Source organism: Anastrepha ludens, chromosome 4 (genome assembly GCF_028408465.1).
Source record: "Anastrepha ludens isolate Willacy chromosome 4, idAnaLude1.1, whole genome shotgun sequence".
In the NCBI taxonomy this organism is placed as follows: Eukaryota; Metazoa; Arthropoda; class Insecta; order Diptera; family Tephritidae; genus Anastrepha; species Anastrepha ludens.
The window spans coordinates 373,066-386,787 of record NC_071500.1 but is presented as its reverse complement, the minus strand read 5'-3'; the positions used below and the strand labels follow the sequence as shown (position 1 = coordinate 386,787).

Genomic DNA, 13,722 nt, shown 5'->3' with positions numbered 1-13,722 from the left:
AATAAAATATCTCAGAAGCCGTATAATTTACAAACTCTACTCCTACTCACCAAACGTACTAAGTCGTGAAATCCAACTACTTAACAAACGAAAAACGGCCATAAAAAGAAAATCCGCCTTGTGTGAGATAAAAGAACTTGCAGAATTTCTCAAATTAAGTTTTTCCCCACCAAAACTTACGCCAGCAAAAATCCCACCATGGAAACTTGACAGCAAGATATTTATCAATGAGTTGACACTCCACCATAAAGACAAGACATGTCAATCTAATTTTCAAAAGCTATACTCTAGCATCGTTACTCCACTAAAGCAGGAAGGATGGAGCTTTCTGTTTACCGACGGGTCAAAACAAAAAGACGGTGTATCATTTGCTGTTACAGACGAGAATGGTCTAACACAGTCCCACGGATTACTACCACAATATGCAAACATATTTGACGCAGAACTACAGGGATTAATCTCGGCACTACAAATGGCCGAAGAAACCAACAAATGCTACGTTATATGTACAGACAGTAAATCGGTATTCCTAGCTTCCCAAAAATTTCACATAAGAGACAGCCCATTACAATCGGTGCAACAACTACTTATGAGCGCATCACCAAAAATAAAACTGATGTGGATCCCATCTCACTCAGGCATCTTGGGCAATGAACAAGCAGACCTAGCTGCAAAATCCTCGTTAAAAGACTGTCTTCATGCCATTTGATGTGAAGTCACTAGAAACCTATTACTCTAACGCTCTACGTAAACATCTTAATGAGGAATGGTCAACTTACACACATCCATACAAAGATATAAACCCTCTCGGTGCACAGATCAAACTTCCAACCAACACTTCAACATGGGCCAACAGATGCTTCATACGCCTCAGATTGGGGTACACACTTATAACGCATGAATATATTTTGCAATCGAAATCTCAACCCAAGTGTCACTTCTGCAACAATAACAACCTAACAATTCAGCATATTTTATCAGATTGCCCAAATCTTCACGCTCAACGCTCTCAAGCATTTCAAACACAGAACACACTCCCGCCAATCCTACGACACCCCTCAGAATCTAATATAAGACTAATTGTTAACTTTCTTAAAGATATTGAAATGTTTCACTTAATTTAAACCTTTAGAAATAAGTATTATAACCCCCTCAGAATCTAATATAAGGCAAATTGTTAACTTCCTTAAAGATATTGAAATGTTTCACTTAATTTAAACCTTTAGAAATAAGTATTATAACCATATGACTAAGCCGATAGCCTTGGTAGCTTGTGCTAAAAAGTTATTTTGTAATTTTAATTATAGATAACAAATAAATAATAATAATAATAATTAGAAATGACCTACATAATACTGTAACACGGTTTACTGATTCTTTGAACGTGGTATCCAACATATCACATATGAATGCCATCAAAACATTGCAGATAAGTAAAATAGCGTTTTTAAGGGTACAGGCCAAATTTATCCTAAATAAAATATTTCAAATTAAATTATATAAGAATATATTAAACTTAATTGTAAATTTCGAATATAGTATACTCGTATAAGTTAACATACCACAGCAGTAAGAAACAACAAACATAAATAAAATCAAACAGAGCGGCTCAGGTGCAGGCGTAACAGAAGCACTTGCAGTAGCAAATGCGAGCAGTCCAGAATCGGGGGGTTTCACTGATTTAGCCGAGAAGATGGTCACACGGCAGTCCACGTGATGTGCAGGCAGTTATGAGGCTAATACAATATTTACGTTTTGATATATGTATGTATTGTTAGTTTGCGTTTTCTTATATAAAACTGATCACTTCTGTTTCTTATCAAAGGTTATTTTTAATTCATATGCCCTGTTTTGTGAATTTAGGGCATAAGTAAGGCGTTTTTCAATAGGTGCGCTTCAACTTTTTTCCGATAGGGAGGGCGAACGACGCAATATTTTTTATTTTTCGCTTGTCATTTGTAAACTTCATTAGTATACATTTCATCATGGAACGCTACACACTTGAGCAGTGATTGCAAATCGTGCAAATTTTTTATGAAAATAATCGTTCTGGTGCTGCTACTTTAAGAGCATTACGGCCATTTTACGGTCCATTTAACAAGCCATCCCGTTCGACAATCGACCGTCTAGTGAAAAAATTTGTATCTACGTTTTCGCTACAAAATGTTCCGGTGCCAGTGAGAGCAAGAAGTGCACGAAGTGTTGAAAATATTGCTGCCGCCAGGGCTTCAGTTCAAGAAGACGGAAATGTGTCGCTCACACGACGTTCTCAACAATTGGGCCTTTCTGTGTCGTCATTGTGGCGAATTTTGCGAAAAGATCTTGGCCTACATCCGTACAAGATCAAGCTGACACAAGAACTGAAGCCGTTTGACCATTTGAAGCAACGTCGATTCGTAAATTGGGCTGAAGATCAACTCGAAAATGATCCAGATTTTTTCCAAAAAATCATCTTCAGTGATGAAGCTCACTTTTGGCTCAATGGCTTTGTCAACAAGCAAAATATGCGTTACTGGGCAGAAAGCAATCCACACGTGATTCATGAGGCACCGTTGCATCCCGAAAAAATCACTGTTTGGTGCGGTTTACATGCCGGCGGCGTAATTGGCCCATATTTTTTCGTTGACGAGAACGATCGCCACGTTACTGAGAATGGAAATCGATACCGCGACATGATAAACGATTATTTCTGGCCGCAATTGAATGGTATGGACTTAGACGACATGTGGTTTCAACAGGACGGGGCCACAAGCCACACAGCACACGCTACAATTGATTTGTTGAAGAGTAAGTTCGATAAGCGCATTATTTCCAGAAATGGACCGGTCGAATGGCCGCCGCGCTCGTGTGATTTGACGCCTCTAGACTATTTTCTTTGGGGTTATGTGAAGTCATTGGTCTACAGTAGCAAGCCGGCGACGATTTGTGAGCTCAGGGCCAATATTGAACGCGAAATTGCTGGAATTTCGGCCGATTTATGCAAAAGAGTGGTCGAAAATTGGGTTCAACGATTGGACTTCGTAAAACGTGCACGCGGTGGTCATGCAAAAGAAATCGAATTTCATACTTAAATGTATATGTTCAAACTCGATAATAAAAAAAAATTAAAAAAGTCAAACCGTTTGTGTTTTATTCAAAAAAAAAAGTTGAAGCGCTCTTACCGAAAAACGCTTTATAAATTGCCTGTGATCTCGCAGACATTTTAAGAATAATCTTAGCATAAACAGAATGCACAACTTAGTATGTTTCGTAGATTTAGTGCTTACTGTTAAATTTTTCATTTTCATAGTGTATTTAAAAAAAATTTTCATTTTAAGATTCTCGTGCGACTGTCAAAATACATATTAATTAAGAGATCTAATATTGAATGAAACTATACTAAATGGAAGCTAAATAATTCGCTATTTTTTAAGTAATTACTTTGGACGTTATAAAAAACTAGTCAGGAAAAATTTTCCGTTTTACCTACATAAGGCCTGCGATATTTGGGGACTAGTTTCTTATTTGTCCCAATGATAATGTCGACATATTTCATGACAAAACAGTCTCCGACCTCGTAGTTCTCTGCTATTGCACTGTGCTTCATAAAATATTCAAAACTGTACTCCTCAGATTTTTTGATATGCCGAAAGGCTTTTTCACGAAATTGCTCAAGTTCGCAAGCCTCCCAAAATTCTACCACCAAGTAACAAATGGCACGGAGATCTCTTGGTTGAAGACTGCAAAGAGTTGTTAATAGCATACGAGTATTTAATATTATCGAGATTACTTGCCTGACAGGAGTGGTTGATTGATTCTGCTAGCTTCCGCAAAATGTCTAGCAGTGGATCACACTAAAAAAATATTTCTTTAGCACTCGTGGTTCTAGCATGTCTATAACAACTGTAACGTAATTCTTGGCAGATCTTACCGATTTCTTATAATTTTTTTTACTTTCTTCCTCTATATCAATAATTTCTTCTTAGTGTTCCACCTCGATATAATGATTAACCCAATTACATTTATCTCCATTTCTCTAGGAACATACTAGCTTAAATGCCCTCACCTTTCTTAAAAATTAACCCATCTTTCAGTTCATCCTCCTATAAATGTGGTTGCACGATGCTTTGCTTTATAGTTGTAATTTTCAAATGTGGACACTCACCCAGCAATACCTGGATTAACCTTCTTCTTTACCGGCACTTGAGCCAAAGGATTACAGTTTGCACAATAGTAAACGGAGTTCCCATAAATTGTGTTTTAAATCTTTTCAAAGCATATACAGTAGCCGAAGTTTCGAGTTCAAAACTCTGCAACGCAGCTTCAATTAGTGATGTTGTTGTCGAAGTGTTCGATGCAGAATGCAATCTGCCATCGCGTTGCTTTACTGATAATATTGGAATAAACCCAATGTACTGGTAGTGTCAGCCACTTTGTTCATTTAAGAATGCTAAAGGAAATTGAGCGATATAGGTACGTAGTTAATACCAAATGTTTCAGAATCAAGAGAATTTCATTTTATTAATTCTATATTTCCGTGAACACATTCATGACGAGGAATATTTACGTAGTTACACGAAATTGTTGCAAGAACTACCACTGCCTTTTCTGCCATGAAAAGCTCCTCATAAACGCTATCTGCCGTTCGGAAGCGGCATAAAACTTTGCGTCCCTCCATTTGTGGAACAACATCCTGATATTATAATGACAATGTGCATATATGCATATATTATACTAACAAAGTATCCGACGTCACTCGGTGTGATGAAATAAAAATCTAAAATCAACAAAACAAACCTTATCTTCAGCATAAATTTAAAGAGATATACTTATAATATATTTAGAACTATTTTTATCTTATTTACTTCTTCTTCTTGAACACTTCCAGCAATAATTGTTGCTTAAATTATATTAGCAATCATTTTCTTTACTACTAGTCTTTGTACAAGAGCAGTGGAATGCACATTAAACGCTTTTAGAACGAGTTGTCCTAATATATTCAAAAAATAGCAAATACTTAATGCTCTTCATTTCTTAATACACACATGGGCAAATATTAATGGCAGTATAAGAGTAAAATCTTGAAAGTAGTTCCATTAAAAACTTGCAGCTTCTAGCAGTTATTGATCAAATTTAATGGCAATCTTATCATCACTACTCCTTTAAATATTCAAGTTTTCTGAATGTAGGTACCAAATCTGTCAGATGTTCCAGGCACCCTTTACAAACTCATTTATATGGCCGTCAAGAAGCCAATGCGTCTTCAGAGAGTGACAAATTAAAGCAGATTTTGGAACGTCGACATCGTTGGCCCATTTTTATTTGAACAGTAACCGATGTTTTGTGACTTTTCGATGATGTCAATTGACTACCTCGGCGCTGCGATTTGACGCCGTTAAATTGTTTTGTGTGGTGCCGTGAAGAACCGGTGTTATCTGAACAAGCGATTAACGATTCAAACCCCTAAGACGAGTATCGAGCAATCCATTCGTGAAACAGAGCCAGAAACCGTAATCAGTAAATAGTATTCCTTAAATAATGGGAATGTTTCCCCTTAAGAATAAACTGAAAAAATAGCTTGTTGTTAAGTTTTTGAATTTTCTGAACTAAATCACTATATATGTAATAGGACTATGAATAAGTTCGTGCGGTTTTTTTTCGAAATTTGAAACTTTATTGACGTAAAATGGTTACAAATTTAATATTCAAAATATTGTCCATCGCTTACTACTACTTTTTCCCATCTTTCTGGCAATTCACGGATTCCCTTTGTGAAAAATTCGGTCGGTTTTGCCGCAATCCACGAATCGATCCATTTTTTGACTTCATCGTAATTACGGAAGTGCTGGTCAGCCAGGCCATGTTGCATCGATCGGAAGAGATAGTAATCGGATGGCGCAAGGTCTGGACTATACGGCGGGTGGGGTAGGACATCCCATTTGAGCGTTTCTAAGTATGTTTTGACCACTTGTGCAACATGTGGCCGAGCATTGTCATGTTGCAAAATAACTTTGTCGTGTCTATCGGCGTATTGCGGCCGTTTTTCTCGCAGTGCTCGGCTCAAACGCATCAATTGTCGTCGGTAGACATCCCCCGTAATCGTTTCATTCGGTTTCAGTAGCTCATAATACACAACACCCAGCTGGTCCCACCAGATACACAGCATAACCTTCAGGCCATGAATATTCTGCGCCGACGTCGATGTTGAAGCATGGCCAGGGTATCCATACGTTGCCCGACGTTTTGGATTGTCGTAATGGACCCACTTTTCATCGCCAGTCACAATTCGATGCAAAAAACCCTTTCTTTTGTGCCGTTGAAGCAGTTGTTCGCATGCCATAAAACGGCGTTCAACGTCTCTTGGCTTCAATTCATACGGCATCCAATGGCCTACCTTTCGGATCATTCCCATGGCTTTTAAACGTTTGGAAATGGTTGATTGATCAACTCCCAAAGTTTTTGCAACCTCTTCTTGCGTTTGAGCCGGATCTTGATCGAGCAATTCCTCCAATTCGGTATCTATGAACTTTGGCGGCGCACCCTCGCGTTCTTCGTCTTCCAAGCCAAAATCACCACTTTTAAAGCGTGCAAACCACTTCTGGCACGTTCGCCAGCATGCTCACCATAAACTTCCACCAAGATACGATGACTTTCGGCTGCTTTTTTCTTCATATTAAAATAATGAAGAAGAATTCCCCGCAAAAACACATTATTTGGCACGAAATTCGACATTTTCAAGTGTGGTAAAAATATTGTTGTTTACGCTTCAAATAAAAAACTTATACTGACGTTTGTGCCTTACGACAGTAGCTCTCCAATGAATGTTTGGAAATGTGGATCGATGGAATAATAATCAAGTTACGCCATCTGTTGTAAAACCGCACGAACTTATAAATAGACCTATTATAAAGACCACCCTATACATATAAGCGTTACAAAATAATTTATTTTGGATATTCCAACAAACCAAACCTCGCCATATTTATGACCGGTACGTTTATTTATTTATAATTCCATAACCATATTTTCAAACGTTTTTATTGCAAGTTTTTAACAATCCCCTGGTTTCCTACGAACATATATTTCAAATATATATAATATTATATATAAGTCGGCTAAACACGTTAAAAAGTTTTCGATAATTAGTTCATTGTATAAAAATGGATATACAAGCTGACTACTCTGGGTATAATAGGTATTATGATATTTGTTGTATAAACTCGTCAGTTTAGCAACGCTGCTAGCATTTGAACAACTTTACGTCTATTAACCGATAAATTATGGGCACAACATTTTTTTTTAATTCTTGGATATACAGTCACTCACACCTAACTTTACACAAATCGCTTTTTTTTAAGTATTCTAAATCTCACAATATTTTGCAAAATATGCAGATATTTTATTTATTTTGTTTTATTTCATTTCTCAGTATAAAACACAAACAAGTTTAACATGTATTTTCTAATTTTTAAAATTTTTCTTTTGTTATCAATTACCGCTTGAAGTCTATAGTTCTTATGTATTTGGAACTAGTTTGATCCCACTCTTTAAGAATCATTTTTTTAAGATGAGATTTGTTATGGATGTAATATTATCTTATATTATATTTGTCTTCAAAGCCGACCACGTATTTTCGTTAGCATTCAAATCCGATGATTATGCAGGGTTTCAACTATGTTTGATTATTTGTGACTTATGCTTAGAGTCGTTTTCTTGATAAAAGCGAAAGTCATCTTCAATTTGTAATTTTCTAGCGCTTTGAACCAAATTTTCTTGTAGAAGTTTTAAATAAATATATTTGTTCATTATTTCTTCGATAAAGGTCAAATTTCCAACTCCATTTGATGACGTGCATGCCCAAACCATAATGATGCCTTTTTGGTCACTTCAGTTAACTGTATAGTCCCTGTTGCAGGATTTTTCTTCACTTGGCGCACTAACTACTAAAACTCTTTCTCTGTGGAGCCTGTGGTCCCTTATTTACCACCCGATTGTTATGCATAAAGTGTTGAATAATGTGCTGAACTGTTGACGAACTTAAATGTAAAATTTCAGCTATTTCACGATGCGACACTCCTTTTTTGAAATGCTCGAGAGCTAACTCATACTCATACGTATGTACATACATACAATATAAAAACATACGTATATGATATACTCCATACAGTAGCATATTAATTATAAGTATAAAAATAAAAGATGCTCTCACAGGAAAAAGGTAACAAAAAAAACATATTTTTAGTGGGAATGATATCTCATGGCATTTACAATTCATTGAAGTACATTCTCCGCAATCGTGTGTACCTGGGGTTTTTGAAATGAAATTATTATTAGTTGTTTAATTATACGAAAACTAAATAGTAACAACAATGCTGCTCACAAATAGAAATGCCTACGTTATTTCCCTTCCATTCTTAGTTGCCCTATACTACACTAAATTATTTCAAAACTATTGTATAATATTCCATGCATACATTTCCAAGACCAGTTTTGGCATGTGACTCAACCTAAAATTCGGATTTTTGATCTCAACTGTTTTACTGTGACCGATAATAGAGTCCCACACGAAACCTCTTATGCCGCTTTTGTTATGAAAAACCGACATTTTTATTTAAAAATAAAGGTAGGCAATTTTGTGTCTGATTGTGTAATAAATTTAAAGTTAGCAGAAATCATTATTAGTTATGATTCAAATGATTCTGACTAACGGAAATTAAAGTATACCATACTTATCAATAATTTTTAAAAACTCAATTATAATTCTGATTATAAAAGAGTATAATGAAAATAAGTAATTCATTTAACGAAGTTATAAATATATTCAGAATAATAGAATTCGTTCGACTAATTTGAATACATATAATTGTGTAGCTTACTTATTTTAATACTTGAAAAAACTGAATTATTGGAAATATTTAGGAATAAGGAAAAACCATTTAGTTATTTGACAACTCTGATACTTTTGTATTTGTATACTGTATAAATATATATGTGTGTACTTATGCATAAGTATAAAATATACAGATAGTTTTTGGCAGGCATGCACTCGGAGGCTTGGCATTGATTCTTGATGAATTTATCCACGATATATATTAGAAAATACAAAAGTGCTACCCCAATACCTACATTTTTTTTAAAGAAGCGACTGTTTTGAGTGACTTCAGTACAGAAAATAAACAGACCTATGTGTGCAAAGTTACCTTTTGTGAATCTTCTCTTCATAATTGGCGCGATAACCGCTTAAGCGATTTTGGCCGAGTTTAACAAAGCGTGCCAGTCGTTTCTTTCTCGTGCTAACCGGAGCCAGTTGGACACACCAAGTGAAGTCAATTCCTTATCCACTGATCTTTCCAACGCAAAGGAGGCCTTCCTCTTCCTCTGCTACCGCATCGAATACTTTCAGAGCCGGAGCGTGTGTATCCATTCGGACGACATGACCAGCCAACGTAGCCGCTGGATCTTTATTCGCTGCGCTATGTCTATGTCGTCGTAAAGCTCATACAGCTCATCGTTCAAATCCTGCGATATTCGCCGTTGCCAACGTGCAAAGGTCCAAAAATGTTCCGCATAATCTTTCTCTCAAACACTCCAAGCGTCGCTTTATCGGATGTTGTCATCGTCCACGTTTCTGCGCCATACGTTAGAACGGGCATGATGAGAGCCTTGTAGAGTGTTAGTTTTGTTCGTCGAGAGAGGACTTTACTGCTCAGTTGCCTACTTAGTCCAAAGTAGCGCTTGTTGGCAAGAGAGATTCTACGTTGGATTTCCAGGCTGACATTGTTATCGGTGTTAACGCTGGTTCCGAAATAAACGAAGTCTTTTACGACCTCGAAATCATAACTGTCAACAGTGACGTGGGTGCCGATATGCGATTGCGCCGACTGCTTGTTTGATTACAGGAGGTACTTCGTTTTGTCCTCGTTCACCACAATTTTGTAAATCAATCAGTGAATATTTTGATTTTTAAGGTACAAAAAAAAATAATAAAGATTAAATGACGCGTGTTGCCTTGTAAAAAATGATAATAAAACCTGCGGATGCAGTTCTTTCCTTCCTTTGCACTTGCTTTCGCCTATTCTGACGTCACTGCTTAGGTTGGCGCAATCTTATATTCTATCATTATTGAATGTTATCCGCAGTGCAGACGTACCGCTTTTTATTTAATAAACATGACTGTTAATGTAACGGTATTATATGTTTTATGCATTTATCAGAGTCACATTTGTGTATGTAAGCATTATTTTTCTCATCTCGCTGAAGAATTTTTGTAAATACAATCCTTTCAGTAAGAACTTCATTCATTCACTTACATAAATTAATCAATAAATAAACATGTTCGCCCTCATTTCTTTTTTTTTGTTTGCCTTCAGCTATGAATTGAATTTCAATTTTTTTGCTAATGAAGCGGGAATCCGGACTTGTAGTTAGTATTATATTATATAAAACTCGGTGCTTTACGTCTGATACATACATGTATCGGCATATCAACATATGTAACTTCTTCAATGTGAAACATCACATCAAAAATTATAAACTCAATGCAAGCCCTTATACTACTTCTCATAAAAACTTCAAACAACGCTCCACAAATTGATGGATAAATTTATATTTAATCTTTATTTCATTATATTATATTATATTATTCTTAATTGAAACCAAATTTTTCTAGGGTGGCCATTCTTAAGTTGTGAGAGAGATAAAACATAAAGGTATACGTAAACACATTGGTATGCTAATTTTTTATTCACTATTTTTAGGCTTCTTATTCAAGTTTAAATGAGCATATTCATCCCACCATAATTTGTTGTAGCGAATAATACTACGGGTTTGTGATCTTGCTGTCACCATTACGAAATCTTCTTTTAGTATTATCTAATTTGATTTTTATTTCCCTAAAGTAAAATATGAAAACAAGACAGTAAAGAAATAACGTCACAGAATTACCAGTCGATAGTATTCAGGTTTAATTAACATCCAAGCCAAAATTCAAAATAGAAATAGAATATAAGCAAAACAAACGTATTTTTATTATGTTATTTGTGCTGAAATATATCGTTTAAGAATTTTTTATGGGAGTCGTTCGGCAAAGCCGGTTAGATTAGTTCTTTACAAACCCAATCCAATCCCCCTCCGCCTGTTGCTCGACTCGCTTGTCATGTTGCCCATCAATGCTGTTGCCATAATGAAGGCATACATAAGCATTTGGACAGAGGTGAGACCGTAACCACAAACCATTTAAATCCTTATTCAAAGGTGAGTTCGACTTCATATAAATAATTTCCACGCTTAGAAAGTAGTCACAGTCAATCGTCTACATCCAACGTGTGGATTAGAATTAGACAATAAGCAATGGTAAGTCTCATTCTGTGTTTTTCAAATGTTTGAATACATACATATAATACATATTGTAGGCGTTCAAATTTTTACGGTTAGTTGTGTGTTTTCTTTGCAGAGATTATTTTTAGCGCTAACTTTCGTGGCGGCAGTCACGGCTGATGTGTCACACCTTTTCGCACATAGTGATAATCTGCAGGATGATGGGTATCACTACAATAGGCCAAGTGGCGGAGCAGTTGTAGACGTCCCTGCTGGCCATAGGCATGCCGCCTCGGCTCCATCTCCATCATACTCTTCAGGTTCATTTGGTGGTTCATCTTATCAAAGTGGGTCAGCTCCAGCCAGTTATTTTTCAGGAGGCTCGTCTTATCAAGCTGCTTCAGCTCCTGCTGCTTCTTATTCGCATGGAGTGTCTCACCAAGCCGCCTCAGGTGGTTCATCCTACCACGCTGCTTCAGCTCCGTCTGCTTCTTATGCACCTGATTCGTCTCACGTAGCTGCCTCAGCTCCTGCTGCATCTTATTCAAGTGGCTCATCTTATGGCTCTGCACCAGCCCCTGCTGCTTCGTATTCTTCAGGTGCAATTGGTGGTTCGTCTTATCAAGCTGCTTCAGCTCCTGCTGCTTCTTATTCGCATGGAGTATCTCACCAAGCCGCCTCAGCTCCTGCTGCATCTTATTCAAGTGGCTCATCTTATGGCTCTGCATCCGCTCCTGCTGCTTCGTATTCTTCAGGTGCAATTGGTGGCTCGTCTTATCAAGCTGCTTCAGCTCCTGCTGCTTCTTATTCACATGGAGTATCTCACCAAGTCGCCTCAGCTCCTGCTGCATCTTATTCAAGTGGCTCATCTCATGGCTCTGCATCCGCTCCTGCTGCTTCGTATTCTTCAGGTGCAATTGGTGGCTCGTCTTATCAAGCTGCTTCAGCTCCTGCTGCTTCTTATTCACATGGAGTATCTCACCAAGTCGCCTCAGCTCCTGCTGCATCTTATTCAAGTGGCTCATCTCATGGCTCTGCATCCGCTCCTGCTGCTTCGTATTCTTCAGGTGCAATTGGTGGCTCGTCTTATCAAGCTGCTTCAGCTCCTGCTGCTTCCTATTCGCATGGAGCTGCCTCATCCCCTTCGGCATCTTATTCAGGTAGCTCATCGTACCACGCTGCTCCAGCTTCAGCTGCCTCAGCTCCTGCTGGATCTTATTCAGGTAGCTCTTACCATGCTGCCTCAGCCCCTACCACGTCTTACTCTCATGGTTCCTCTCACCAAGCTGCCTCAGCTCCAGCTGCATCTTACTCAAGCAGTTCATCTCGCTTTTCCGCTTCTGCTCCAGCTGGTTCGTTCGGAGGCTCGTCTTACAATGCCGCTCCAGCTGCCTCTGCCCCAGCTCCAGTTCACCGTTCTCCAGCTCCTGCCCGACAAGCAGCCGGCGCCAAAGACGAAAATGGTTATCATTATGAAGCTCCAAAAACTCCTTTTGAAAGCCGCCCGGAGCCAGTAAAAGAATACTTACCCCCACCACCAACAAAACGACCACCACCCCCACCACCTCCACCAAAGCCAGCACCCAAACGCCCTTCTCCACCTCCACCACCACCAAAGGAATACTTGCCTCCACCACCAACCAATAAACCTGCTCCGCCGGCTCGCCCTCCACCTCCTCCACCAGCGCCAAAACGTCCACCCCCACCACCACCAAAGGAATATCTGCCTCCTCCCCCAACCAATAAACCAGCTCCACCCGCACCAAAACGCCCCGCACCGCCACCACCACCACCACCACCACCCTCCCCACCAAAGGAATACCTCCCACCATCATCTGGACCAAAAGGATACTCCTACCCTAATGACCCTCAGCCACCCTTCAGCTCCTAAGTGACTAGCAAACGAGACTTTTTCTAGTATTAGCCAACTGCAATAGATGCTTTTTCGTTCAAGATTTTTTTCCTTGTCTTTTCTATGCAAAGACCTGAGAAAACAATGGCGATTGAAATTAATAAAGATTATAAACCATGTAAAACTGTCTAGTATATTTATTTCAAATATGTAATATTCATCAGGGAATATTTATGTAAATCCTGGCAATGTCTTCATTTTTGAATGACTTATTTGAAACATTTATTTTTTGAGTGCCGCCCATGGTCGAAAACTTGACCAGTAACAATTTCTAATTTAATTAATTATTTTTACCTCAATTCACTGCAAGGGTATTTTTTTCTTTATTTAACGCTTTTGCATGATAACAAATTTAAGAAGTGAATGATGTGAAACGCTTGGATTGTTTATATAATATAAAGCTTTCTTGTAAATATATCTTGTTCCCACGTTTGTTGAAGAATGTTTAGAAAATTCAGATATGACACAGTCATATGGGATTGTACACGTCAAACTCAATTCATAAAATGTCATGT

The 13,722-nt window shown here is 37.9% G+C and overlaps 1 protein-coding gene across 1 annotated transcript; it reads left to right on the top strand.

Annotated features, from left to right (window-relative positions):
- Positions 1-11,285: 11,285 nt before the first annotated feature.
- On the top strand, positions 11,286-13,320 carry LOC128860818 (uncharacterized). The gene is made up of 2 exons (XM_054098577.1): positions 11,286-11,331; positions 11,432-13,320. The coding sequence occupies exons 1-2, from the start codon at positions 11,329-11,331 to the stop codon at positions 13,184-13,186; spliced, it is 1,758 nt and encodes a 585-aa protein (XP_053954552.1). The 5' UTR covers positions 11,286-11,328; the 3' UTR covers positions 13,187-13,320.
- Positions 13,321-13,722: the final 402 nt, after the last annotated feature.